The sequence below is a fragment of the Leucoraja erinacea genome, chromosome 28 (genome assembly GCF_028641065.1).
Source record: "Leucoraja erinacea ecotype New England chromosome 28, Leri_hhj_1, whole genome shotgun sequence".
Classification (NCBI taxonomy): Eukaryota; Metazoa; Chordata; class Chondrichthyes; order Rajiformes; family Rajidae; genus Leucoraja; species Leucoraja erinaceus.
In genome coordinates this window covers 9,682,730-9,710,708 of record NC_073404.1, presented here as the reverse complement: position 1 = coordinate 9,710,708, position 27,979 = coordinate 9,682,730, and the positions used below count along the sequence as shown (strand labels likewise).

General features: G+C 39.2%; 1 protein-coding gene across 3 annotated transcripts; it reads left to right on the top strand.

Moving 5' to 3' along the window:
- Positions 1–5: 5 nt before the first annotated feature.
- Positions 6–27,792, top strand: ska2 (spindle and kinetochore associated complex subunit 2). 3 transcript variants are annotated; one of them, XM_055657671.1, is made up of 7 exons: positions 6–110; positions 18,399–18,488; positions 18,961–19,137; positions 21,477–21,560; positions 22,982–23,021; positions 23,811–23,940; positions 26,636–27,792. In XM_055657671.1, the coding sequence occupies exons 1-7, from the start codon at positions 21–23 to the stop codon at positions 26,769–26,771; spliced, it is 747 nt and encodes a 248-aa protein (XP_055513646.1). In that variant the 5' UTR covers positions 6–20; the 3' UTR covers positions 26,772–27,792. The 3 variants fall into 3 exon arrangements, with proteins under 3 accessions (XP_055513646.1, XP_055513648.1, XP_055513647.1); XM_055657672.1 differs by lacking the exon at positions 6–110 and adding an exon at positions 9,884–9,949; XM_055657673.1 differs by lacking the exon at positions 23,811–23,940 and having other exon boundaries at positions 22,982–23,025.
- The last annotated feature ends 187 nt before the right edge of the window (positions 27,793–27,979 follow it).

The following is a 27,979-nucleotide window of genomic DNA, read 5'->3' as shown; positions in this document are numbered from 1 at the left end:
AGATAAAATCCAGTTATATTATGGTGGTGAAAATAAACTTGGTATTCAAGACCAAAACTGTTTTTCAGAATATCCTGAGTGAAAAATGGACTCAATCTACAAATCATAAGGTAACCCCGCTAAATGTTTTCCCTGGTGAAATTCCACAGCTCTCCAAATCATTTTGTTATGGGGGCACTTGACTTTTCCCCCACCTCATTGTCTGTGTGATGTTTCCTAACAATCGGGATCAAACCTGGGTTCCTAGCACTGTAAGGCAGCAACTCTACTGCTGTGGCAGGAATAGGTGTCATGAGCCATATGAGATAAAAGATGTTATTCTAGAATAAATTGTTTCCTTGATTCTGAATGCTTTCATCGATCAACCCAATCTTGCTGTTGTGACTTGTGTCCAAATGATCCAATGATATGCAATACTTATGAAGCTGTATATCTGTAAGAACTTTATTCCTTTGGAAGAATTGTTCTTGATGAATTGTATTTAAACACGTGGGGGAGGAAGGGTGTTTTTTTTTTCAATAAATATTTTGAAAGCGGAAAGAATAATTTTTGGTTTGCAGTGGTCTTAATAGTGGCTTCAGTTGCTTGTGAATTTACCTTGTGCTCAGATTTTTAAGAGCTATTGAAAATCCAATCAATTTCCTCTAAATTGTATACATTTTCTCTTCTAACTGTTCAACTGTAATTTCTGTTCTAGTGAACACAAAAATATGGCGAGTGTGAATATAATTATGCTTGTTCTGTTCTCGGGTGTCTGCCTTGTACAAGATAATAGCTTTAGTCTAATGTTTCTCTTAACCCACAGATGGTTGAAGATCGCATTAACTTAAACTTGATTTATTTGGCAGTTATGTTTGTGATGTCGGAGGATGTCCATCAACATCGAACTCTGTGCCCTTTGTTCGTTCGTCCAGTGCCCTTTTTATGTTGTACTACTAGTGATAACCGAAAGAAAGCAGTGCAATATTAAAAGGGCATTGGCTGGCGACTAGATCAATTTGGCACTTGGGACCTGCAGATCTTGACATTTTATTTCCTTCAAATCTTTCCTTGGCTCCTTCCATGCAAGAACTTGCTTTGGAAATGGATTTTGCGGGATAAATCTTTTTGGTGTGTTGGAGGTAATTGGATATTGATAACTTGTTGGTAAACTGTTTATTGTGTGTGTGTGTGTGTGGGGGGGGGGGGGGGGGGGGGGGGGGGGAGGAGATGTAAATTAAGTGCTTAAAATGATTTTTGACATTTCATTTAAAATGTTCCATTAGATTTATTGGCCATTCCTGGCACTGATTTCTATCTGTATAAAATGAGTTTTTTTTAATATTTAAAAGTACGTCTTGTGTTGTAATTATTATGGGAGCACTTTCACAAACACATTATACATAATTGTACACACAATTGTCATCGATTTCGAATTAAAAACTGTCTGGATGAACATATGACTAGATTTTCACGTGATTATACAGGGGTTTCCTGTAAAAATGGTATTAATTTGTGATCTTTATCTGTAGATTGCAATGGAACAGATCTGAGGTAATTTTGGTTAAAGGGTGATCCCATTGATTTTGTATAGTGTAAAATACAATGTGTTCCTCAGTGACCTCATGGATTTTCTTGGGTGCTCCGATTTCTTCCCACATCCCAGAGATGTGTGGGGTGATATTATACTGCATTTATTCTCGTGAAGTGAGTGCTGAGTTGACGTAGCATTTTGCATCCACATGGATATGGTATTGTTCATTTTGTGGGTCTGTTTCCTTCAGATTTTCTTTTTGGATTTCAGTGTCCTCGATGTACAGGCTAAATGATCATTGTTTATACATTCCCCATGTTGGTCATTTTTAGCTTGTTCGCCCATGGTAGGTGACCATATCTTTTTCTAACAAATGTTAATGAATACAAGGTTGTCCAAAGGTGGGCAGTGGTTTCAACCATCAGCTTAAATTGTAGCCATTTGCTGGGATTGGGGTTCAGGCTAATTACTTCAAGGTAAATTGGAAGATCAAATCTGAAATTGTTGCTTTGCAGTGCATAAACGCTAGTGTACTGTTTGAGGAAAGTAAATAACATAATTTTTAAATATTGTGTTAAATTACAAGTTTTAGCCCCTGCTGCGTTGTGCCCCAGTATTGGCACTGTCCATCCTTTTTCATGTTGTACTGATTGAAGTATCAACCATCATTTGGTGATTTGAATATGTCCGTAAGATTGGTTGGTTTCTGGACATGACATTATCAGCCAGGCGCTGCCGGTTCACTCTTAATTCTTTAGTACAGTACTTTGAACCTGCCATGCTTAATGTGAAGCTGTTTTGGGGAACAAAAATTTGTAATTTAAAAAATTATAAATTAAGTTCTTAACCCAGCCTTACACCTTTTTACAACTTAAAAAATAAAATTGTATGAAATAAAGTGCATAGTGTAGAAGGATGTGGGGTGCACACCATTTTAACACTAATAGGAGCTGCCATGGAGCAAATATGCTCAGACTTTATAGATGGAAGATTTCTGCCAGACTCTTTGTACAGTCTAATTGGCATTTGCCATTGACAAACTCTAAAAAAATACGTTGCATGTGTTCATTTCTTGTTTGCTTTCCACTGTAACACATTTGTTGTGTGGGAGTGTGGTGCAGAATATGGAAATGAGTTTGAGAATTGGGAAAAGAGTTGGAAAAGGAAATTCTAACTGATTGAAGCTGTGAGACTTGAAATTGGTTTTGATGCGCTTGCAATCAACCTTTTTTTAAGTGAGCCCGTTTACTTTTAAACTTAATTTATAAAATATCAGATTACTTTTAGCCTCTGACAAGAATGATTGCTTTTTAAATAAAGTTTGCATTCTATATGCTTTAGACTTGTATAACCAATTATTGAAGGATATCCCTAAATTTAAGAATTGGTATAGTACTTTTAATTTTATCGTTTGTTTATTGAATGTTAATACTTTGGGTTCGGGTTAGTGATAAGCTCTACAGATTTTTTCTGTACTTGCTGCTGACGGGTGCTCTGACTTTATTGCACTACTGTGTTTCACAGCTAGCAGTGCAATAGTATTGTCAAAGCATCTGAAGGTAGATCAGATCTACACCAGCAGAGGATTGGAAATCGTCAACTGGTCATCAGGAGTCATTGCCAATTTTCTCGTAAACATTGTCTGTATTTATGTATTGATTGCACTGCAATAATTCAGTATGAACTTTGATAGACTGGTTATGAATATTTATACAAAACTTTATACCAGTTTGTGATTTGGATACAGCTGATCTTTTTCAAACTGTTTTAGTTTAGAGATACGGCGCAGAAACATGCCCCTTGGCCCGTGCCGATCAGCAATCCCTGCACACTAGCATTAACACACGCGCGACAATTCACATTTATACCAAGCCAATTAACCTAAAAACCTGTACGTCTTTGGAGTGTGGGAGGAAACCAAATATCTCGGAGAAACCCCGCGTGATCACGGAGAGAATGCACAGACAGCACCGTAGTCAGGGTCGGACCCGGGTCTCTGGCAACTCTACTGCTGCACCACTGTGTCTATGGTTTTGGATTTTGTTTTGCAGTATTTGGTTCTGTGCCTTGTTGTGAAACAATGAATGGGCATATGCTTAAAAGTGGGCGAACTTGAAAATGCAATACAAATGTAGATCTGTTGTAACTTTTTTTGTTCGTTACTATCACATTATGATTTGGAGTTGAGTTTATACCAAGTATGCTAACTCGATCATTGACAATATTATGCTGTGCTGAATAGTCGTGGAATAATTATTTTAATGATCTGATTTTTCTTGTAGGAAATTTAAGTTGGAGTCTATCTGTTACTTTTCAGTCCTGAACAACATAGGGTAAATTTCTATTTAAAAAACAAAACAAAAAAAAAAACCAAATTATTCTGATGCCTCTGTTATTTAGGGTGTCTAATTGTGACCGTAAGTTAAAACATTTGTGCTTTTTGTGTTTCCACTATCTGGGGGAAATGTATGATGAAATCTGTCAATGCATTTCATTTTGGTTTTGAAAATCCAAATGGATATTTTGGTTCTATTAAATTCAACAATGGAACGGGTAAATTAACAAATTAAGTTATTTTGTCATAATCAAGTCGAGTTTGTCATTAACAGAAGTCGGGCAAAGTACAGGCACAATAAAATTTAGCTAACAGCAGCTTCACAGGCATATAAACTCGGACAACACACGCAAACATAAATTATAAATTCTACAATTAGTGCAAAGACACAATCTGAAAATGAGTCCATGGTAGTGAAATATATGATCCGTCGTGTTCAATTGTTGAGGTAGAATTGGGTTTGTATATGTTTCAGGAACCTCATGGTTCCAGTAAAGTAACTTTTTCTAAACCTAGCGGTGTGGGATTTTGGACTACTGTGCCCTCAGCCTGACACCAGATGCATTCTTAGCCCTATTCTTTACTCCTTGTACACCCACGACTGTATAGCCATGTACAAATCTAATTTAATTTACAAATTCGCAACGACACCATTGTGAGCCGGATGTCAAATAATGATGAGTCGGAGCACTGGAAAGAGATCGAGAACCTCGTGTCCTTCAGTCGAGAGAACAACCTTTCTCTAAATCTCACCAAGACCAAGTAGATGGTGATCGACTTCAGGAAACGAAGTCCACACATCCCCCAGTTTGCATTGACGATGCCTAAGTACTGATGGTTGAAAACTGCAAATTCCTAGCAGTCAATATCACCAACAACTTCTCCTGGACCACCCATATTGAAGCAATGTCCAAGAAAGCACACCAACACCTACCTCTACTTCCATAGAATGCTTTGGAAGCTCGGCATGTCCCCAACAACCCTCATCAACTGCTATAGATGCGACATAGAAAGCATTTTAGAAACATAAAAAAGGAGTAGGCCATTTGGCCCTTCGAGCCAGCACCGACCGCCATTCAATATGCTCATGGCTGATCATCTAAAATTAATACGCCATTCCTATTTTTTCCAATATTCCTTTAGACCTAAGAGCAAAATCTAACACTCTCTTGAAAACATTCAGTGAATTGGCCTCCACTGCCTTCTGTGGCAGAGAATTCCACAGATTCACAGCTCTCTGGGTAAAAGTGTTTCCTCATCTCAGTCCTAAATGGACTTCCCCTTATTCTTAATCTGTAACCCTGGTTTTGGACTCCCCCAACATCGGGAACATTTTTCCCCCGTATCTAGCATGTGCAATCCTTTAAGAATGTTATGTTTCTATAAGAGCCCTCTCATCCTTCTAAATTCCAGTGAATACACGCAGGGCCGGCCTTAAGCCAATTGCTCCCAATTGGGCCCCGCGCCTAAGGGTAGAGTAATCTACTCTCGGCTCGGGTAGATCTACCCCAAGTAGAGGGGGGAAAGAGTGGAGGGGGAAGAAAGGGGTAGATAGGGAGGGGCGTGTGAGGAGAGGAGGAGGCGGTGGGTCGTTTCCTTACAGTCCCGGGCAAGCGCTCCCGCCCCTCCAGTCGCCGTGCTTCATGCATACACCCCCGGCTCCACCCCTCTCTCTCCCCCCGGGGAGCCATGGTGAACAATACAGGGAGGGCCGAGCCGGGGGTTGGAGCATCGCTTACAAAGCTCGGCCTTGGCTCACACCCGTCCGCCCAGACCCCAGCCCGCTCTTTCCCTTCTCTCCTTCTCTTCCCTCCCTCCCTCACTTCCCTTCTTCCCCGCCTCCCTTCTCTCCTTCCCAACCTTCCTCCTCTCTCTTTTCTCTCCTTCCTTCCCTCCCTTCTTTCTCTACTTCTCTTCTCTCTCTCTCTCACACACACACACACACACACGCGCGTGCGCGCACACACACACACACACACACACACACACACACACACCCTGCCGCCTCATAGCATCCTCCTCGCAGCTCACACTGCCACCTAGCTTTATGTCATCTGCAAACTTGGAGTTACATTTAATTCCCTGGTCTAAATCGTTAATATATATTGTAAATAACAGGTGTCAGCACCGAGCCTTGTGGCACCCCACTAGGTACTCCCTGCCATTCTGAAAAGGACCCGTTAATTCCTACTCTTTGCTTCCTGTCTGCCAACCAGTTTTCTATCCATGTCAATACCCTACCACCAATTACATGTGCTCTAATTTTGCCCACTAATCTCTTGTGCGGGACCATGTCAAAGGCTTTTTGAAAGTCCAGATACACCACATACACTGATTAATTCTATGTTACATCCTCAAAAAATTCCAGAAGATTTGTCAAACATAATTTCTCCTTCATAAATCCATGCTGACTTTGACTTCTTGCGGTCTTGGATGGGGCTGTTCCCAAACCAAATTGTGATGCATCCTAATAAAATGCTTTCTACGGTACATCTGTAGAAGTTGGTGAGAGTTGCAGAGAACTTTAAGACTTCTAAGGACATCTTAAAGTTTTTATAAGGAAAATCATATTTCTGCCATTCAGAAAATTCTGGGCTAGATTTAAAGTTTAGACTCTTGAGTTAAAGTACAGTATGCTATTCTGTTGCCAGTTATTTAACCCCATCTGGGGAATCTTTTTAGAACTCTGATTTGCTCTCTCTCGGTTGAGCAGTGGATACAAGCAAGTTTACTGAAACTGTATGTACAGGCTAACGCACACTCTTCAAATTACTTGCGAAACATGATACTAACCTTTTGTGAATCGTCATGCATTAATACATCCAAGACCTTTTATCTCGGCTGTTCTTGCCAGAATGGATAAGCTTTTATTTTCCAACAATCTCTAATCTTCGGCCATTCAATTTATCTGTATCCTTTCATAGTGAGACTTCTGAGTTTACGGTTGGGAGGGAGAGGGGGGTGGTTTGTGTTCCTAGACAGTAGTTCACTGCTATTTTTGGGTCAACTGCATGCGCTAAGAAATGTGTTGAGAATTTTTTTTTTTCATAATTGTCATGAAAGTCAATTTTACTCCATAGCTCAAATTTTTAAGTCGTCATTTATGAATTCTGCAATGTTTTGTTTTCCTCAGCACAAATGGACGTAACATTTATCGCCTATAGTCTCCTTGGGTCCTTTCAGGTACAGGATACTGAGTTGGATGATCTGCCATGATCATATTGAATGGCGGTGCAGGCTCGAAGGGCCGTATGGCCTACTCCTGCACCTATTTTCTATGTTTCCAAAACGGAGAAATATTGCAATGTACCATTTTTGCTCACCAACAAAATAATATTGTTACAGGTTTAAATGACAAATTTGGATACCAATATAGGAATTGTATTGGTATGAAGACATTTTAAAAAACGAATTTTTAAACCACTTCCTCAGTTTATTCACTTAATGCAGTCTGGAGTTAATGGAGGTCTGACGTTTAAACCTGTGAAAATTAATTTGCATAAACAGCGGGTTTTTATTGGTTGTAAATTCTCCTTACTAATGGGCTTGGGCACATTTGTGCTGATCTTTGGCAATATCTGTATATAATGCCTTCAAAAAAGTCCATGAGGATTTTCATACATAGAAATTTTCTCTAAATATTAATAATAGCAGCATTGATCTGAGTGTGTTTAGTTTTTCTTGGCACTTGTACGGTATCTTGGTGTCCTTTATTGCAGTCAATGCCTCATAAATATTAAGTGTTTGTGATTGATGACCCCATCTTTTCTGATTAAAAATCATTGAATGAAATGTTGACTGTTTTGCTCTCCTTTGGATGCTGTTTGACTGAGTACTTCCAGCATTCTCTGTTTTTGTTTAAATTCTAGCATGTAGATTTACTTCTTTGTTGCATTTACATATTATAAGTAAAAGCTATTAGAATGAGTGAAGGTTCCATTTTAACTAGCAAGTCACCCTAATGTGCTGGCACATATTTAGTATTCAACTAACTTAAAATAGACTAGTTGGCCATTTATTTTCTTGGTGTTGAGAGCTTGTTTACAACTGGCTGCATTGTTTTTATGCCACAACAGTGATAGCTATTTAGAGATATTTGGTTGTAATGCATTTTAAGAAATCTTTTTGTTATAAATATTAATAATAGCAGCATTGATCTGAGTGACCTGCATATTTATCAACAATATTTTCATAGTAGTGATTAAATGTGACTATGTTTCTTTGTATCCATTGCTTTTGTCTATAACTTTTTTAGAATTATGGCCTATTTTAACAAGGGTGGGTGCTAATGCAAGCACTTTATTTTTGGAAGAGAGCTTTGCTGGTTCTGATTTTAATAGGAAAGTACTGTATTTCCCGGCAATGAAGACGCACCCCCATTTTGAGTTGCTAAATTTTGAACAAAGGCAGGCGGGACATAGAATCGCGCGTGCAAAAATAAATAAATAAACGGTAAGAATCAGCAGTTCAATTTGCCCAAGGCTTCCAGATCTCCTCTATTCTGAATGGGTGGGGGGTGGAGGGTGATGGCAGGTGGAGAGATGGTGGCAAAAACGGGAGCACACTAGGACAAGATAAATCAGTTGTGATCTTATTGAATGACAATACTAGTTCAAGGGACCATTTGAGGTTACTCACGCTGACACAGGAGTAAGCTCCACCGTCTGTTGTCCTGTTATCCATCGCCCGCTGACCCGTTCCGCTCTATGATCTTTGCTCTTGAAAGACACGGTGAATGCTGTGCAGTGTCACCCAGCATAGCAAGTGAGGCCATGTCCTGCTTCCGGCGGCAGTCGGAATTTAAGGATTTGCGGGAAGCGGCTGACATGAGCGAGGCCGGCTAGTGGCAGGAGAGGTGTTCAGACGGAGAGGACTGCCAGAGATGAGCGGGCCGACAGAAGGCGCTGGGGTGGCAGCCGGTTCCGCTGTCTGGTCCCGGTGGCCACTCGCAGCCACTTCCCTCCCTGGCCACATTGTGGTGGCTCCACGCCCGGAGTGCCGCGGCAGCGGTGAGGAGTGAGTTGCTGGCATGACCCCCGACCCCCTCCTTCTCAATGCTCCTGCCCGTGCTTACCTGGGCCAGACTCCCCACACGCTGTGAAAGGAACTCTTTCCCCCCCCAGCGGCGCTGTTCTTTTACAGCCGCTTCCCATCAGCTGCCAGCAATGAGGGATCGACTTGGCTATCCCTCAGTACAGCAACATCGTTCTTGATGTTGCTGTACTGAGGGATAGCCAAGTCTCTCTTTCTTGGCTAACAACCTGACCTTCGGCCTCCAAGACGCAGGTAAATTTTGTGCCTTATTTTTGGGTAAAAAATATCGTCTTCATTGCCGGGAAATACGGTACTTTTGTTTGGAGTAATGTTCTAGGAGTTAGAATGGAGTGGCTGAAAAGGAGGAGAGAACCAGGCTGAAATCAAAGATAATCTATTTTAACAAAATTCCATAATACATTCAAGCACCAGAGAGGCAGGACCATTAAACATTCAAAATTTTATTATTGAGTTTAAATGGCTTTCGGACACCTTGAGATGCCCTGTGATTCCTTTTTAGTGTTTTGTTTTAACTTGTCTGACAGTTTATGGATTGTTTCCAGATAATCCTGCTGCAGCTTGACATGCTTGCCAACCTCCAGTGAGAATCATAATCTCAATAGTCTATCTGATAAACCTAGCTGTAGAGTGCCCCTTTAACAATTTTAGTTTTTTTTCATATTTTGTATTACTACAAGATGAAGCATGTTTGTTATTAGGAATTGGGGTACTTGTTTTTTGCAATCAATATTTACATTGAGCATGGGCATTTAATTTGTAGCATTAGATTGTCTTTATCTTGTCCTATTTCATCAAATATGCAATACGCACTGATGTTTTGCTGTTGCATGCCTGGAAGAAAATAGTTTGCCTCTGATCCCTTATTTTTAAAACATTGTTTTTGCACTATAGTTATTTAGTAAGTTTGCAGATGATGGAAAAATTGGTGTTGCAGATAGTTGAAATAAGGTTGTAAAGTTAAACCTATTTCCAGTTTCCATGTCTTGGCTAATAAGATGAACATATTACTGAATCGTTATCTCCTGCTTATGTTGCACTTAACAGAGGTAAGTTTTTATTTTAGTTTCTTAATCTTGAGTGGCATTGTTAGTGACATTAATGTCTCTTTGCACTTGATCTTTTTATAAAGCAATTATCGTTAACATTGTAGAATAGATTGCAGAATTGTTTGGAACTTATCCAATGTCTCTTACTGTCGTGTCATAAGTAATTTTTTTTTCCAAGATCTTTGAATAAGTGTGTTTGTAATTTTTTTTAAACGTGTTAATTTGCCTCTTTCTTCAAATGCTACAGATTAGAATATGGATGTATTATATCGGGACTGCAGACTTGTGTTATTTGTCTGATTTTGCTGTTAATGTTCCTTCACTTGCAAACGGGTTGCGTCTTTATAAAATGTTTCAATTACACAAGTTTTAGGAAGAGGCTGGTGAATATCCGCCAAAGATATTTTTAATAAATTATTTTTATGCATGGAGTGTGGCATGTGTTATGAAAAATAGATTTGAATTAAGATTACTTAAAGTTGGTGGCATTATAAATTTGTTAATTGAAATCGGAATAGTAACTTGTAATGTAGCAATGTTACAAAATATAGCAAAAGTTATCTAAAGAAAAGTTTCCATCATGTGATAAGAAATTTCTTTTCATGTCACTAATTTAAAAAATGGTTAATCCACAATGTACATCATGTTGCCATTCTACCATATGATGGATTGCAATCTAAATTGAGCATGAACAATTCTTTTTGACATAACTCCATTTCACAAGCATTTTTTGTTTTTTAAACTTGCAGTGAGGGTGCACTTTTAGGAAGTGATGATGTTTGATGCTCAGGTACTGGAACCCTATCAATATTGCCTCTGCTTTGTAGATAGCTGTGAGTAGTGCAATATTGCTTATAGGGTTTCAGTGTTTGGGAATTGCAGCAAAAATCGCTTACAAAACATCGGTGAGTAGAAACTTGAGCATTCACATTGGTGTAGTTTTGCGATGGCAAATTCTGCACAAGGAGAATCTGAGAATATGTGTACCACAGAGCTGACTGGACAGTTTTCAGCCCACTTGCCTGCTGCAGTGAGTAGCTCCAACTTTTTCAGTTCTAACCTGACCAAATGATTTATCATTAAAAATAAAATGTATGATCTTGTGCTGTAATGTTCTGTCATCGAGAGGTTAAATGTTGATTCATGTGCTTTGCACTGAGAGTTGTCTACAATGTGGTGATAGTACTGTAAATTTCAATCAACACTTCTATTCTAGATTTGTTTATACCCATGACACGATATTTGGTCTTTGGAAAACATGGTTTAGATGAGTTAAGTTGGTATGATGAAAGGTGTTAGTCTGCCTTTGACTTTGCTAAAGAAATGCTGATAACGTTCTCAAATGACTTTGTGTGAACTTTTGCAGATGTGGCATTGAACAATGAAAGGGGAAATTTCCCAGTCCCATTTTCAGAGGACAGCTGTGTGAATATGTAACTTCTCAGACTTGAGGACCCATGTCCTTTGCAAGACTGGTTATAATTTGCAGCCACCGTGCATATTTCAAATTGAATTTACAAGCTTGCTGATGGCAAATTGAAATGTTAATTCCTTCGCTGTGGTGACAATTGCATTATTTGCATGTGAATTTATGTGTCATGTTTGCCAGGATTTTTATAGCCAGCACATGCATTGCTCATTGTAGTAGTGGATGGAGTTGCCTTCATTGGTTCAAATATTAATAATACCTGAGCATTTGATCATTTTTGTGCCCTTAATGGGGCAAAGGTGATCTTTTTGATTAACATTGTCTCTGAAAGGCAGCATCATACAAAAATGCAGCATTTTTTCCACATTACTGCTCAATGTCATAGATTATATGCTTACACCTTTGAAAAGGAGATTAAGCCTGTAGCTTTTCTGACTTTTGAAATGAAAGCCAGCACTGATCTGAGATTTATTATTTGGTCTTCAGAATATTAGTATGAACAGTTAAATTATATCCTCTGAATGTGCTGTAAGTTTTTGAAGCTCTTTATTTCGTGGTTTGTTTAAACGTTTTAAGTGGCACAGCATGAATTTTGGTTGCGTGGAACCCAATGCAACACTGTGCCTGTCCTTTAATGGAAGATGATTTCAAAATCCAATCCCTAGTATTGTGCGCACAAATTTTCCTTAAAGTTTGTACACCTGGCACTTAAGGAGAGCAGAAGCATGTTCACCTAATTATTATAGCATTCCTTCAAAGGGCATATTTCAGGAACAGATGCCGAGCTGTTCCTGCATGTCCCGTCTCGTTTTGGTTGTTTGCCACTTGCATATTGGAAACAAACCTGCTCAACTAGTTCAAATGATGCATCAATACAGAAGGGATGAGTATTTTCTGTTGTAATCTGAGTAGAGAAGATCAAGTTTGCTCTTGGTGAATGCTGTGTGGGATCTTGTGTCGGGGTAAACAACACTAATGTAAAAATAGAAAAATGTAAATGTTTTTGGGGAGCAAGATAGGGCATTTAGGGTATTTCCTAAATTTAATTGGGACCTTGAAGGTTGGGGAAAGGATTGGATCCAAGAGACCACAGTTGCCATGTGATTCTATTTGTTGAAAGAGCACAACTTTGGCAGTATTGTCTCTCTGCGTTCTTTCAAGGGACCTGGTTTTCAATTTCAAACAATAATTGGATTAGCCCTGAACATTTGTGGTCTTCTTAAAAAGCACTAACTTTTTTTAAATAATTGATCACCACTGAATAATTTACACTGTGCATTGCGCAGATCCCAAGAAGAGCAATATAAATGGTTCTATGATTAAAGGATGAGATTTCCGTTCTTGCATGTCACAGTATAACTAAGTTAATTTCAGTGTTGGGGTTCTAGAAAATTTGGATGAAATAATTCATTTATTAAAAGCCTTTGTTTAATGGTATGTGCATAGAGGTGTTGTATCAATACAAGTTATTTTGTTTTTGCAGTAATGATAAGTATATGCCATTGGACTAAGTTTAATAATGGGGTAAATTTATCTTGTATTTATTGTTTTTAATTACTATTGTGTGGCAATGGGTGAGCTGTTCAGAATTATTAGGCTGTCCTTTTCCAAGAAAGGCTTGGATATAGCTGTTTGATTAGCTGCAGATCAACAAACCAATTTGATTGAACATCGTGCGACAGTATATTTTCTAAATGGCCAGCTTAATTTCTAAATGTAGAATTGTGATGCGTTTCATCATTCCAGTCTTGCCATTACCATGCTTGTCGTTCAGTACATTTTTGCTTGTTTGAATTTATAAAATTGATCCATTTTATATTTTCCTGATATTCAAGCCAATGAATTAAGAAAATTGCTTTCTTAGTATTAGTCCACATGTCTACTTTGTGACACATGGCATGAAGGAAAAATGAATGTCTTGTCATGATCTATTTGGGCTATTTACTCAGTCGTACTATTGAGTTTTAATTCCACTGCAAGATACGAGTTCGAGATTTAGGCAAACCATGGAAACAAAATGTTGTAGTTTCACTGGGAATAGGTGTTCTTTGTTCCAAAGGATGTCCTGAGTTATTTAATGGCATTAAGGGATATTTTGTAGCCATCCGAGTGGTCAAGACAGGCCATTGTTTATTCAGTTATCCAGAGGTGCTGCCTTTGGCAGTACTGCACCAAATCATCTAACTGAATTGCCTGCTTCTGTACTAGAACAGAATGTTTCCACAATCATTTTCATATTATTAATGCAATAATTAGCCACGGCTGAAGTTTGAGTTCAAGGGTGTGGTTTTTTTGTTTTCCTTATTGGCTTCTGCCATTCATGTGATGGAAGTCCTTATAAACCAAAAGGACAAATTTAACATTCAGCTTTTCTGACATTTCTTGCAAATCGCAGACCCAGAAGGCAAAATAAATCCAGTAAAATTTCAGTTTTGGTTACCATTATGAACATGTGAAACTGTCTGAGATTTACATACATTAGTCCAAAAACATTTTTACGGAAAATAATGAAAATAGCTCTGGCCTCAATTCTTTCCTGTATTCTGGAAGAGGAGGAAATCTCAGCAGAAAAGACTGAATGATTTGAATTTATTTCTTGTATTCCTTTAGTTGTAATGTACCATGCAATATAGCCTTTGCCTAGATGCCCATCTTGAACCTCCCTCTGACTCAGGACTTTGTGATTGAAATTTGGAGGAACTGTCAGACCAGATGGCAGATAAAATTGCCCCTCTGTTTCAAAAAGACTTCCATCTCATTAATGAAAAAAGGTGTCTAGAATGTCAAAGACAAAGAAAACTGCGGAAGTAACTCGGCGGGACAGGCAGCATCTCTGGAGAGAAGGAATGGGTGAAGTTTCGGGTCAAGACCCCTCTTCAGAGCGAGTCAGAAATTCACCTTTGAAGCCAAGTGTCTGCCTCTGGCAGTTTGTTGTATTCTCAAATGAGGCAGACGGTGGTAGCATGGTTCATTTGAGGACGGAGGCAGTGGATTTTATTTCACAAGATGATTACTCTGTTGAATGATCTATGCCTGAAATTCAGAGAAACTGTTGGAAGTGCGTAGTCAAGAAAGAAAAGCTGACGTTGTAATCATGCTCTTCTCTAACAAATAGTTGTCCTTCACCTTAATCTTTCTTGCTACAAATTTGTGTAACATGGATTTATTTGTTAAGCTGAGATCTTTAAATTAGTCATTCTTTTCCTTTTTAGATATCCCACATACTTAAGCCCCTGTCCCATTTGCGTGTCCTTGGCACGCTAATTACGCGACCTCGTGGTCGCATTGAGGCGCGACGGTCCCGCGAAGGTCGTGCATGACTATGTGTCCGCACAGCTGTATGGAGCGCGTGACGTCATTTGAAGATGGACGCAAAATGCAGGAATAACTCAGCAGGACCGGCAGCATCTCTGGAGAGAAGCAATGGGTGACGTTTCGGGTCAAGACCCTTCAGTCTGAAAGAAGGGTCTTGACCCAAAACGTCATCCATTCCTTCTCTTCAGAGATGTTGACGGTCCTGCTGATTTACTCCTGCATCTTGTGTCTATCTTCAATTTTTTTGGTCCCGCTCTGGGAGTAGAAGTGGGGGCAGATCCGGGTCCGCAACGGCTGTGAGCCCCAGGCCGAGCTCGGCGATCGTTTGCCTGCTTCTGCTGCTGTTGGAGGTGAGATGTTGTGTCGCGCCGGGGTCTTGGGCTTGTCCCACTTTGGCCGCCAGTTACGCGACAGGCCGTTCACTACAAAATTTCAGAGCTCCGCGCGATATCGCGCACAACTCCTTACCCCTCCGCCCTTCTCAGTGGGATTGGCCCCGCGCGGCCACATGATGCCCGTGTGCCTCAACGTAACGATGAGGTCGCGTAATGTGCGTGCCAAGGACACCTACGTGGGACAGGGCCTTTACATTGTAAAGTTCCCTTGGCTCTTGCTTCAGGATCAGACTAAATGCAGAATATACAGGCAGAGAACATGAATAGTTCTCCGAGTAGAAAAGAACTGCAGATGCTGGTTTAAATCGAAGATAGACGCACAATGCTAGCGGGACAGGCAGTATCTCTGGAGAGAAGGAATGGGTGATGTTTTGGGTCGAGACCCTTCTTCAGACCTGTTCAGAATCGTTCTGAAGAGAACAGTTCTCTCTTCTTTCCCCACATTTTCTGTCTGAAAATTCTTCTCTTAGTGTACATTATGAGCCAACAAAGGAATTTTGCCAAAAACCAGTTTGTGTGCAGAATTTAACCAGTGTTCCTATTTGGGTCCAATGAAGTCTGGGGCCAAGTGGTTCTGGCAAAATCCGAATTAGTTTTGTAACAAGATCCTGCTTGATAGCGCTGTTGATGACACCTATCGTCTTGCTACGGATTAGAAAGATTGGAATAACCTTCCTTTTTGTAAACAGTGACAGGATGGATTTATGAAGGGGAAGTCATAGTTGACTAATCTTCTGGAATTTTTTGAAGATATAACAGGTAGAATTGATAAGGGAGAGCCAATAGATGTAGTGTACCTGGACTTTCAAAAAGCCTTTGACAAGGTCTCACAACAGGGATTGTTGTGCAAAATTAGAGCACATGATATTGGGGGTAGGTTGTTGATATGGATAGAGAACTGGTTGGCAGACGAAGCAAAGAGTAGGAATTAACGGGTCCTTTTCAGAATGGCAGGGAGCGACTTCTGGGGTACCACAAGGCTCGGTGCTGGGATCCTAGTTATTTACAATATATATATATATCATCAGTAATGATCATCAATTTATAACCAATATCCCAGAATGAAGAAGAGAAAACAGGCCTTTAGAAATTTTTGCGAAGTAATTAAAAAGAAATAACTGAAATATCACATTTACATAAGTATTCAGACCCTTTGCTATGACACTCAAAATTGAGCTCAAGTTCATCCTGTTTCCATTGATTATCTTTGAAATGCTTCTACAACTTGATTGGAGTCCACCAGTGATAAATTAAATTGATTGGACATGATTTGGAAAGGCACACATCTGTCTATATAAGGTCCCGCAATTGACAGTGCATGTCAGAGCAAAACGAAGCCATGAAGATGAAGGAATTGTCCGTATACCTCAGAGACAGGATTGTGTCGAGACGCAGATCTGGGGAAGGGTATAAAACAATTTCTGCAGCATTGCAGGTCCCGAAGAGCACGGTGGCCTCCCTCATTCTTAAATGGAAGAACTTTTGAACCACCAGGACTCTTCATACAGCTAGCTGTCCGGCCAAACTGAGCAATCGAAGGAGAAGGGCCTTGGTCAGGGAGGTGACCAAGTACCCAATGGTCACTCTGACGGAGTTCCAGAGTTCCTCTGTGGAGATGGGACAACCTTCCAGAAGAATATCTGCAGCAGTCCACCAATCAGGCCTTCATGGTAGAGTGGCCAGACCGAAGCCACTCATCAGTAAAAGGCACACGACAGCCCGCTTGGAGTTTGCCAAATGGCACCTAAGGAACTCTCCGACCTGAGAAACAAGATTTTCTGGTCTGATGAAACCAAGATTGAACTCTTTGACCTGAATGCCAAGCGTCACGTCTGGAGGAAACCAGGCACTTCTCATAATCTGGGCAATACCATACTTACGGTGAAGCACGGTGGTGGCAGCATTATGCTGTGGGATATTTTCAGCGGCAGGAACTGGGAGACTAGTCAGGATTGAGGGAAAGATGAACGGAGCAATGTACCGAGAGATCCTTGATGAGAACCTGCTCCAGAGCGTTCTAGACTTCAGACTGGGGCGGAGGTTCACCTTCCAACAGGGCAACGACCCTAAGCACACAGCCAAGACAACACAGGAGTGGCTTCTTGACAAGTCTGTGAATGTCCTCGAGTGTCTGAGCCAGCGCTCGGACTTGAACCCGATCGAACATCTCTGGAGGACCTGAAAATAGCAGTGCATCGACGCTCCCCATCCAACCTGACAGAGCTTGAGAGGATATGCAGAGAAGAATGGGAGAAATCTCCCAAAAACAGGTGTGCCAAGCTTGTAGCGTCATACCTAAGAAGACTTGCGGCTGTAAGCGCTGCCAAAGTTGCATCAACAAAGTACTGAGTAAAGGGTCTGAATACTTATGTAAATGTGATATTTCAGTTAATTACTTTGCAAAAATCTCTAAACCTGTTTTTGCTTTTATTATTGGGTATTGTGTGTAGATTGATGATTTAAAAAAAAAATAATAATTTAATCAATTTTAGAATAAGGCTTTAACATAACAAAATATGGAAAAAGTGAAGGTCTGAATACTTTCTGAATTCACTGTATTTTCTATGTCATTGTTAAGTCATTTTCCAAATTGTCAGGTTGATGCCAGTGTTGTAACTACTAGAGCATATTGGATCAAAACAGTACTCTTAGCACAGTTCTTCAATATAACCAGGTTACTGTCTGAATGTGTAGTTTTTGGTTCTAGTGCCCTCTCTTTTTCAATGGGTAAATCAGATTGGCTTCCATGATGACAAGGAAATGTGATTAATTATTATTGCAGCTCATTTGGCTGCTTAATTTTATCCTCCTGTCACCAGCTCATGCGCATAAGTCCATCCCAGGCATTATGCCTACAAGTCCAATGAAGTATTAAAGGAACACTACAGTTTAGTATAAGGCCATTTGTTGAATGAGGCATTTTATATCTTTACAGAAAAACCCCGCTAAATCTGCATGCCTTGCAAACAGCTTTAATGCAGCATTTAAAAAATATTTATTAATTGTTTTTTTAAGTAGCTTTCCCTCCCTAAAATGGTCATGAATCTTAAATCCTGGGATGTACTGAAGTCATCAATGAAACCAAAGTTCCTAACGGAAAAATAAAGTTCATTGTATTGTATTGTAAAAGTGGGTACGTTTGAACATTCGGTGTTTAAAGCTCTCTGCATCCTCTCCCCACACTGGTGTTTCGATACAAGCAACAAAAGGATGTAATTCCTAAGATTGTAGAGAGAGATGATTTAATGAAGGGTTGGGGAGAAAGTGTTTAACTGTTTTAAATATGATTTATTACTTTTCTTCAATCTAGTTCCAGAAGGCACAGTCTGATCTGGATTATATCGAACACAAACTAGAGTTTGAAATGCTGAAAAATCTTCCACAATGCACTGCACCGCAGGTACGAAAGTTGTTGAATTCAAATAGTGGTCATAGGGGATTGTTGGTATTTTGCTGATTTCTACAGGATAATTATTTCTACAGGGGAATCTACATTTCTACAGCTTTAATTTTGTAAATATTGCCCTTTTCAACGGAAAAAAATATTGCCCTTACCCTCTACCATGGCAAATAACAATTTATTATAAGCCTGAATCCAACAAAAGTGTATCAGTTGTTTAATATAACTTGCAGTTTTGACATGGCATAGTTTCAAGTGTATGTTCTCTCTGGAAACTATACTTAATTGTAAAATGTCCCGAAGCACTAGATTTAGATGTGTTGATGTTATTCCACATTTTAAAAAATGTTGTCAAACTATAATAAATAACTGAATTTGATTTTTTTTATCTAGCTAAAGAATGGGTAATTTTGCTAGCACCATAACATTCATTGCATTATATCTTTCACAATATTTTGTACTCCTGTTTTAGGAAAATCCAATAAAACTTCTGGAGCAACTGAGGGTAATAAAATCCCGGTATCGTGATTTATGTGCAGAAGCAGATCAGATTGCCATAGAGCGTAAAGAATCAGTAGACTTCATTCGCACTCAACTTGCCACTACATTGCAGTTAGTACAGAAACTGCAGGACCAAAGTGACCTAAAGGTAAACAATTGTAATCTTAATCTCTTAAGATTGACTTCTTAGAATTTTTTTAAAAGGTTGAACTTTACTTGAACAGCATTGTTCCACCGCAAAATCGATTGCATTGGCGTTCAGCGTCATGCACAAGTTACCAGTGTCAATTTTGTGTAGGTTCCCCCCAGATCATCGGGGTGATGTGCATCAGACTCATCGCTGTGATTCAATGTAATAATCAGTTTACATGGACAAACTTACTGCCTGCTTAGGATAGACTTCAGTTTGTTCCCATGCAGCACTTATTCTAGAAATCTAGTTTGCAAAGTGCAAGATCCTGAACTCTGAATGGGCAGCACGGTGGCGCAGCAGTAGGGTTGCTGCCTTACAGCGCTTACAGCACCGGAGACCAAGGTTCGATCCTGACTACGGCTGCTGTCCATACGGAGTTTTATACGTTTTCCATGTGGCCGCTTGGGTTTTCTCTGGGTTATTTGGTTTCCTCCCACACTAGGTACAGACGTACAGGTTTGTAGGTTAAATAGCTTGGTATAAATGTATATTTATGTAAATATCCTAATGTGTAGGATAGTGTTAATGTGTGGGGATTGTTGGTCGGTGCGGACTTGGTTGGCCGAAGGGTCTGTATCTCGAAAGTAAACTAAGATGTTCATGGTGGAGCTGGAAAACAAAACTGGATTAACCTGGCCTTGTTTCCTTTTAGTTAAACAACCAAGAATGTACAGTTGTATAGATGCGTGCAAGACTGCAAATACTGGAATCTGAAGCAACAAACAATCTGCTCGTTGAACTCAGCGGGTCAAGCAGCATCAGTGGGGGAAGGAAGAAATTGTTGAAATTTTCGAGTCAAAATCCTGCGTTAGGACTGAGTGTGAAGAAAGATGCCTGTATGTAGAGAGTGGAATGGTGAGATGGGTCAGTCGATGATTGTTGAAGAGGGGTGAAAGATGACGAGCAGTTTGAGCCAAGTAGGGGAGGGAAGGAGCTGTTCCCAAGCTTGTTTGGGAAGATAAAGGGTCGGTTTAGGTAGGCTTTCTGAGGAATATAAAGAAGGCAGGAAAAATAAACTTGAGCAAGAAAATAGGAGGGCCAGAAGGGACCATGAAATGTATTTGGCAATTGGAATCATAGAACATGGAAACATAGTCAAGAGAATCCCAAGGCTTTTTGTACATGTGTTAAAGGGTGACTTGGGAGAGTAGGACCACTCCAAGATAGAGGACATTTATCTAGTCGATGTTATCTACATGGACTTAAGTAAAGCATTTGACAAGGTCCCACATGGTAGGTTGATCAAGAAGATTAAGGTGCATGGGATCTACAGTGACTTGGCAGTTTAGATTTTGAGCTTGTTTACCTATAAAAGACAGTGGTGGAAAGGTAGTTATTCTTGCTGATGCCTGTAGTCAGTTGTGTTCTGCAGGGATCAGTGGTGGGACCTCTGTGTGATATATAAATATTGTATTAAAATATAGATGGAAAAGTTAGTAAGCTTGCAGAGAATACAAATATTGTTCGAATTGCCGATAGCAAAGAAAGCTGTTAAAGCATACAGCAGATAGTGGTAAAGAAAGCATATATAATGCTTGATCAGTCAGGGCATTGAATACGAGTCAGGAAGTCATGTTACAGCTTATAGAACTTTGGTTAGCTGCATTTGGAGTATTGTGCGTAGTTCTGGTTGCCCAATTACAGGACAGCTTGGGTGGGTGCAAAAGATGCTCACAGGATGTTCCCAGGATTGCATTTTATTACTTAAACGTAACTTTGTCCAAATTTGGATTATTTTCTTTAGACTGTTGTAAGCCAAGGACAACATGTTATATGTGCATGAAATTATGAGACGCCTAGATAAGGTTGATAGTCTTTTCTCCAGGGTGATAATATCAAATACAAGAGAGCATGGTTTTCAGGTGAGAGAGATAAAGCTTAAATAATTGAGGCAAATGTTTACAATGTGGTAGGTGCCTGGAATGTGCTGCCAGGATAGTTGGTGGAAACAAATACAATAGCAACTTTTAAAAGGCGTTCAGACATATGTACAAGCTGGGGAATAGACGGGTGCAGATCATGTACGGGATGGGAATAGTTTAAATTAGCATTGTTCTAAGAGGCCTGTTGTGCTGCTTTGATTTGTGCCCTTTCCTTACTCTGAGCTGACATTTTGTGAATGTTTAAATTGTATTGGGTTGAGAGCTGTTTGTGTGTTTTTCTCTGGATGATGTTATCAGAAATCTCTTTATTGCAAATTATATTAATTTGTTTTATTCGAAAATCTGTGGTGTTTAGTTTGTGTATAAATCAAAGGGACTTTACTGCAATTTGACTTACTTTTATTTTGTTAGTCTTGTCCCTTGACAGAAGATGAGCAATGGGCAGTGCAGAAGATTATGAAGTCTGAGATTTTGGCTGGAGTAGACCCATGCGAGGTAAACCAGTTTCCTGCTGTGCTATTACTATTTGCTGGAACTTCTATCCTCAATTGTAATTGACTAATGATTAGTTTCATATTATCGGGGAAGCCTTTTAAATTATACTGTTTTATGCAGGTAATTTAATTGCTCACTTGGCTGGGTTTTTTTTCTCTCTGCTACATCAAGTGTCTGCTGCCATTTAATCTAAAGTTTCAGATTCAGATTCAATTTTAATTGTCATTGTCAGTGTACAGTACAGAGACAACGAAATGCATTATTTGTACCATCACAGTTGAATCAACCAATCTTCTAGGAATTTCCGATATCAATAAATTATATGATGTTGCACAGAGGTGGGTTGGCATACGCTGTTTTATTAAATAGTATTTATGTTTGGGTTTATTATCCTCCTAAGTAAGGAGAAAATCATCTGCCTGTATATTAAGAAAACGATGTTTGTATGTTATGTTTTCCTATTTTTCCAAATATGTCACTTCCTTTAATGTGGCGTTTGTATTCTGCAGCTTGACCTCCTTTCCGAGAGCACAGAGTTAATTTTATTTTTGGTCTATCTTTCCTCTTTTTCTGACTGCACACCTCCCTTTCCAGCAGGGCAAAGTTGTTTCTCTTTAATGTATTTTGGATCAGAAACCGAGTAATTAATCAGTCCAGACTTGGGAACTTGAATATCAGATATCTTAATGTTCACTGACATAGACTGCTTCTGCATGTGATTGAATGGCGCTTTATTGTCATGTTGATGAAAATTTGCTTTTATATAATTCAGTGACAATCCTACTAGATATTAGGCAAGATTATAACAAATATAAGAGCGCAAGATAGTAGACCATACTGAGTACACCAGAGCTGCATGTTTAGCTGCCAACTTGTACACTTCAAGTCTGAAATAAAAATAAAATGTTTGTCTTAGCCATAAAGGCCCATTGTGGTGGCTGCGAGCAGAGTTGCAGAGATCTTCCTAGTCAGGTGATGTGTTGATGTCCTCCACCACTCTGTGCTGCTGCAGGCTGCTTCAAGGCCTCCAGTGGTCCAATGTGCCAACTTGACCATTCCGACGCCACCTCTATGTCGTTCCGTGAACTTGCTGTCCTATATGCATCATGATTTCTCCATCTCAGTTAAAAGATGGCTGAATTGGTGTGTAACCGTTTCTTCCAGGCTGTTTTACATTTTGTAATTAACTAATAGTTGGGGTTTATTTAGCTGAGAACAGTCAACTGAAACACCTTTTTTTTTTTTTTTTAAAGTGACTGTTTATGTTGGACTAGGTAACAGTTAAAATGTGATGTGATAAATATTACATTTTCTAAAACTGAGATTATAAGAAAGGGTGCTTTACACCATTAATTAATTTGATTGGTAAGAAATTGTATTTTGATTACTTTATTAATCAAGCCTAAATAATTATTTAACAGAAACCCTGTGCAGAGCCTCAAGCGCCACAGCAGGAGGAAGGTAGGTACGTGGGTAGAAGCATTTATTTAAAAAATAATTCTGTAAACTTTTCCTTCAAATCCTACCCCATTTCTCCTCCCCAATCTTGATGTTGGAGATAAATATTTGTCCTCTAGATAAAACTGCATATTTTACATAGATGAGGGATCAACCTATATCTGAACATTTTACTCATTCATTTCTGGAGCCACTTTTGATTTCCTTTTGACACAGAATGGTATGTTATCTGGTTGAGTGCCAAACTCTGCAGAGAATATTGGCTTAGAGTTTGGATATTCTTGGCAACACTTGGAACAGAAAATGATGGAACAAACCGCACAAACAATAAAATGGTAGTCTCCCCAAATTTTCCTTGTCATCCTTCTAATCTATGGATTGCTGCCTGAGCCACGTGAAAAATTGCAAAGGGTTGAGAAGATTAGAGAGTTGAACGTGTGGCTCAAAGACTGGTGTGGAAGACCAGGGTTTGAATTTGTGGGACATTGGCACCAGTATTAGGTAAGGAGGGAACTGTTCTGATGGGATGGACTCCACTTGAAGTAGGCTGCCCATTGTATGTCCCCACACTCAGCAGATCAGTGACCACCGAATTTATTGCTGATGAAATGGTAAATGTGAAACCAGAAAAACCTTACTAAGATTCTTTCAAATAAAACTTAGAAAATGAACTGTACTCTGAAATAATGTAACAAGAAAATAACAGCAAAAAGCAGGGTTCCCAGTTTTGCATCTTTGTATGAAATGTTCAAGACAATTCTGAATCTGCATTGTACAATGCTTGTGTTTCAGCTGAGTTTGAACCAATCACTGAAGAGATGTTCACATCTGTGCCGAAAAATGTAAGACAGACTGTAAAACTTGCCAGCTTGAATACGTTATACAAAAAGCTCTTTGACCACTTCATAAAAAATAATAACAGGTGAGAGTGCGATGAAATTGGTTGAATTTTACCAATCTGTTGATTGATACAGTGGCTTTGGCCACAGTTATCATGAAAGCTAAAATAGAATGGATATCTGCCTCATTCCAACTTTTGACTTCTGTAATTGCTAAGGCGGTAGAAAGAAGTGCAGGTTTATAGGTTCATTGGTTTCTGTAAATTGCCCCTCATATGCAGGGTGGAACTCGTGTATAGGTGACTGCTGGTTGGCACGGACTCAGTGGGCCGAAATACCTATTTCCATGCTGTATCTGTAAACTAAAAGTTTGTATGTGGTGCTGGTATGAGGTTTTGCTTAATTAAATAATTGATTTTATGGTGTTGAACACACATGATCTGTTAGTTCTATCTTGGTAACATTCATCTGACATTAGCTTATAGTGTACTTTCCCTTTCAATCTAATGGTAATATCTATCCCAATTTCTGTGCCATATTAATCAACTACTTTAGTAGATTTGTAGCTGGTGGTTGTTCAATCTACTTTGGTATTAGTTTTATTTTTTCCCTAATTAAGTTTGTAGTAATAATATTTTGACATGGAATATGGTACATTGTTTAATTTGTGTTCATCAGCATTAGGGTAAAGTTTTATTGTCCTTTAAAATTAAATTAAATGTCCTTTGGGCCAGTCTCTTGGTAGGTAACAAGCAAAAACAAAAAAATGAGCTCAATTCAGCTTAGAATTTGGTTGGTGCTTGCTATTACAGAGCATGTACATAGGGGTAAGTTACAGAACTGAGGTGAAGATTGGGAAGGGTGGGGATTTTGAGCAAGGATCTAGTGCCACGTACTATGTGAGGTTGTTGGTAGGTTTGGCCTGAGAAGGAGATTCTACATTCAGGGCTTCAAGATTCGATGATGCAAGTGATTGGATAAGGAATCGGGGAAATAAATTTGAGCAAGGGTTAAGGGCTTGGGGATAGGGGTGTTGCTGTTGTGCAGAGCCTTGTGAGCAATGAGTGAATAAAGTTAAGGGAATTTTTTTGGATTTTTTTTCCCACCCAGCATGCTGTGAAACTATGCTTCTGCGTGAGCCTTAATGAGTCGGGTGTAGAAGACATGACAAAAATCATATTGAGCATTTTTATTCAGAATCTTAATATTTCTGAGTTTTATTCTTAGAAATTGAATAGCATCAGACCATGACCATGTGCAATGTCACCCAATTTCTAAGTTATCTTTTGGTTGCAATGCTAAAATGGATACATATGCAGTGCATTCAGAAAGTATTCAGACCCCTACAGACATCTGAATACAGATTTCCACATTTTGTTACGTTACATCCTTATTTTAAAATGGATTAAAATCATTTTTTTATCATCAATTTACACTCAATACCCCAGAATGACAAAGCGAAAACAGGTGTTTAAGAAGGAACTGCAGATGCTGGAAAATCGAAGGTACACAAAAAAGCTGGAGAAACTCAGCGGGTGCAGCAGCATCTATGGAGCGAAGGAAATAGGCAACGTTTTGGGCCGAAACCCTTCTTCAGTCTGAAGAATGCTGCTGCACCCGCTGAGTTTCTCCAGCTTTTTTTGTGTACCAAGCGAAAACAGGTGTTTAGGAACTTTTGCGAAGTAATTAAAAATAAATAACCAAAATATTATATTTACATAAGTATTCAGACCCGTCTGGAGGAAACCAGGCACCGCTCATCACATGGGCAATACCATACCTACATGGCAGCATCATGCTATGGCGATGTTTTTCAGCGGCATGAACTGGGAGACTAATCGGGATCGAGGGAAAGATTAATGGAGCAAAGTATGTTCTGGACCTCGGACTGGGGGCGGATGTTCACCTTCCAACAGGACAACGACCCTAAGTACACAGCCAAGACAATGCAGGCATGGCTTCCCCATCCAACCTGACAGAGCTTGCGAGGATCTGCATGGCAGAATGGGGGAAATTACCCAAATACAGGTGTGCCAAGCTTGTAGCGTCATACCGAAGAATACTTGAGGCTGTAATCGCAGCCAAAGGCGCCTCAACAAAGTGCTGAGTAAAGGGTCTGAATATTTGTGTAAATATTATATTTAAGTTTCTTCTTTTTAATTACTTTGCAAAAAATTTAAACGCCCTGTTTCCGCTTTTTTATTATGGGGTATTGTGTGTAGATGAAAAAAATGAATTTAATTCATTTTAGAATAAGGCTGTAACGTAACAAAATGTGGAAAACATGAAGGGGTCTGAATACACTGTAGTTGTAGTTGCTCCTACTACAGCATTTGGTTCCATTGCATTTACTGGTTCAAGTCTGTATTAATCCTGCTCAATCTCCACTCCTCCAAACCTGTCAAAATGGAATGAACAATTGAATTTTTCAATGGTTTCTCATATTGATCTTTTAAAATAGTTGTAGTAAATTAAAATCCAGAACCTCAGAAAATCCATTTCCAAAATGTTTAGTGGTTGTCATTTTTGGAAGTAAATGTCTGTAATGCACTAAGCGAAAGGTATGTGATAACTTAAGGATAGCAATGCAAGTTTAAAATCTCTAAGTGACATTCCTGTGATTTGATTGTTTTATACTAAACAATTTAAAACCAGTGTTTGCCTGAAAGTCAATAATTGTGTCATTTTTAATTTTTTTGAAGACATCATATGGTAAATTTTAATTTGAAACCTATTTGAAAATAGGACTATTACTGTAATATTCTCTCTTCCATTCAGTGCGGTGCTGACTGTGATGCAGATGATGAAGCTCGACATAAAAGTCATCGAAGCAGAGTTAAAAACACTTAAAGCTCTGGAGCTCATTCAACTGGATAAAAAAGGACGTGTCCGCCTCTCCCTGCAACATTCCTAGATCTACTAGAATTTGTACTTGTGTAAATTCAGGTGCAGATTTTTAATCCTCCGATTAGACAATTGAAAATTGGCTGCAAGAACTTGAGATACTTTTACCTTTTGAAGTAAAATCAGGATCTCGGATGCAGTTTCTGGTGCGTGACCTCTGCATCGGGAGCTGGTCTTCAAAGTATGTCGGAATTGATGTTGGATATAGACTATACGTGGAACAACTGATTTTATAAAGTCCACTTTAGTGAGGCAGAGGAATCATGTGTTCATGATTTGTTCGCATTCCAATGCTTATGCTTCCTGGAATCTGTTCTTTGTATTGGGAAACCCTAGGGGGGAAAACCTGTCTGTGCTTGTCCAGGTGATGCATATCATCCCAATGTTTCGATCATAACTTTATTCCAAATGAGTTGGAATAAAATGCCTGACTTGGAATTTGAGGATTATTCTGCCAAATGAGGATGGAAGGGTGCATTGTCGGGTGGAGACATTTACTTTATAAAATGAAAAGGTTCATCAAGTTTCAGTAAAATGTATCTTTGTAAATACGGTTTAATGTTTTTGGTATCCTTTAACCGACTCCCTGCTATTTAATGTTTTACCATATATACTGTTCTTCTTTGACAGTTGTATTTGGAGTGGTAATTGCATTCTACTGCTTTAATTTCAAGCATTTATTTCATATACAGAGTAGTAGTTAATGGGAGAGATGTTTATTGTCGATTTTGGGTACACTCCCAGGTTTCCATTTTTACAGTGTCAGTTTATCACACTGGAAAATCCGAACTTGATTTAAGATAACCACAGTATTGTAACGAAAGGTATAAAAATCACAAGACGAAAAAAAACAATGACTAAAAGTGGATAATCTAGTTCTATGTACATAGGAATGAATGTATGTATGTGAGACTTGAATGTAATATTATAGAACATTTGTGTCTGTCCATAAGGTGAAGATTCATCCTGGGGACGTCCTGTAATAAAGATCATGGTTTTAAATATTTTTATTAAAAGATTCTGTTTGCTGCATGGAAGACTAGCATTAGCCTTCCACAGAATGGTTTAATCTCAAATTGGAGGAAACAAATTGTGAATGCTCCAGTGAAATTTGCCGTGTTTCAACTACCACAACCAGAGTAAATTTGAATATTTTGAGGAGGGAAGTTACCTTCATCTCGTCCTGGGTAGCCGCGCATGTGTGCGGCGGGAGTTCCC

Excerpts from the sequence above, each read along its gene's own strand:
- ska2 (XM_055657671.1), top strand. The coding sequence starts at position 21 with ATGGTGGTGAAAATAAACTTGGTATTCAAGACCAAAACTGTTTTTCAG. Across the intron at positions 21,561-22,981 it reads CTGGAGTAGACCCATGCGAG|AAACCCTGTGCAGAGCCTCA; the intron begins GTAAACCAGTTT and ends ATTATTTAACAG. Across the intron at positions 23,941-26,635 it reads TTCATAAAAAATAATAACAG|TGCGGTGCTGACTGTGATGC; the intron begins GTGAGAGTGCGA and ends TCTTCCATTCAG.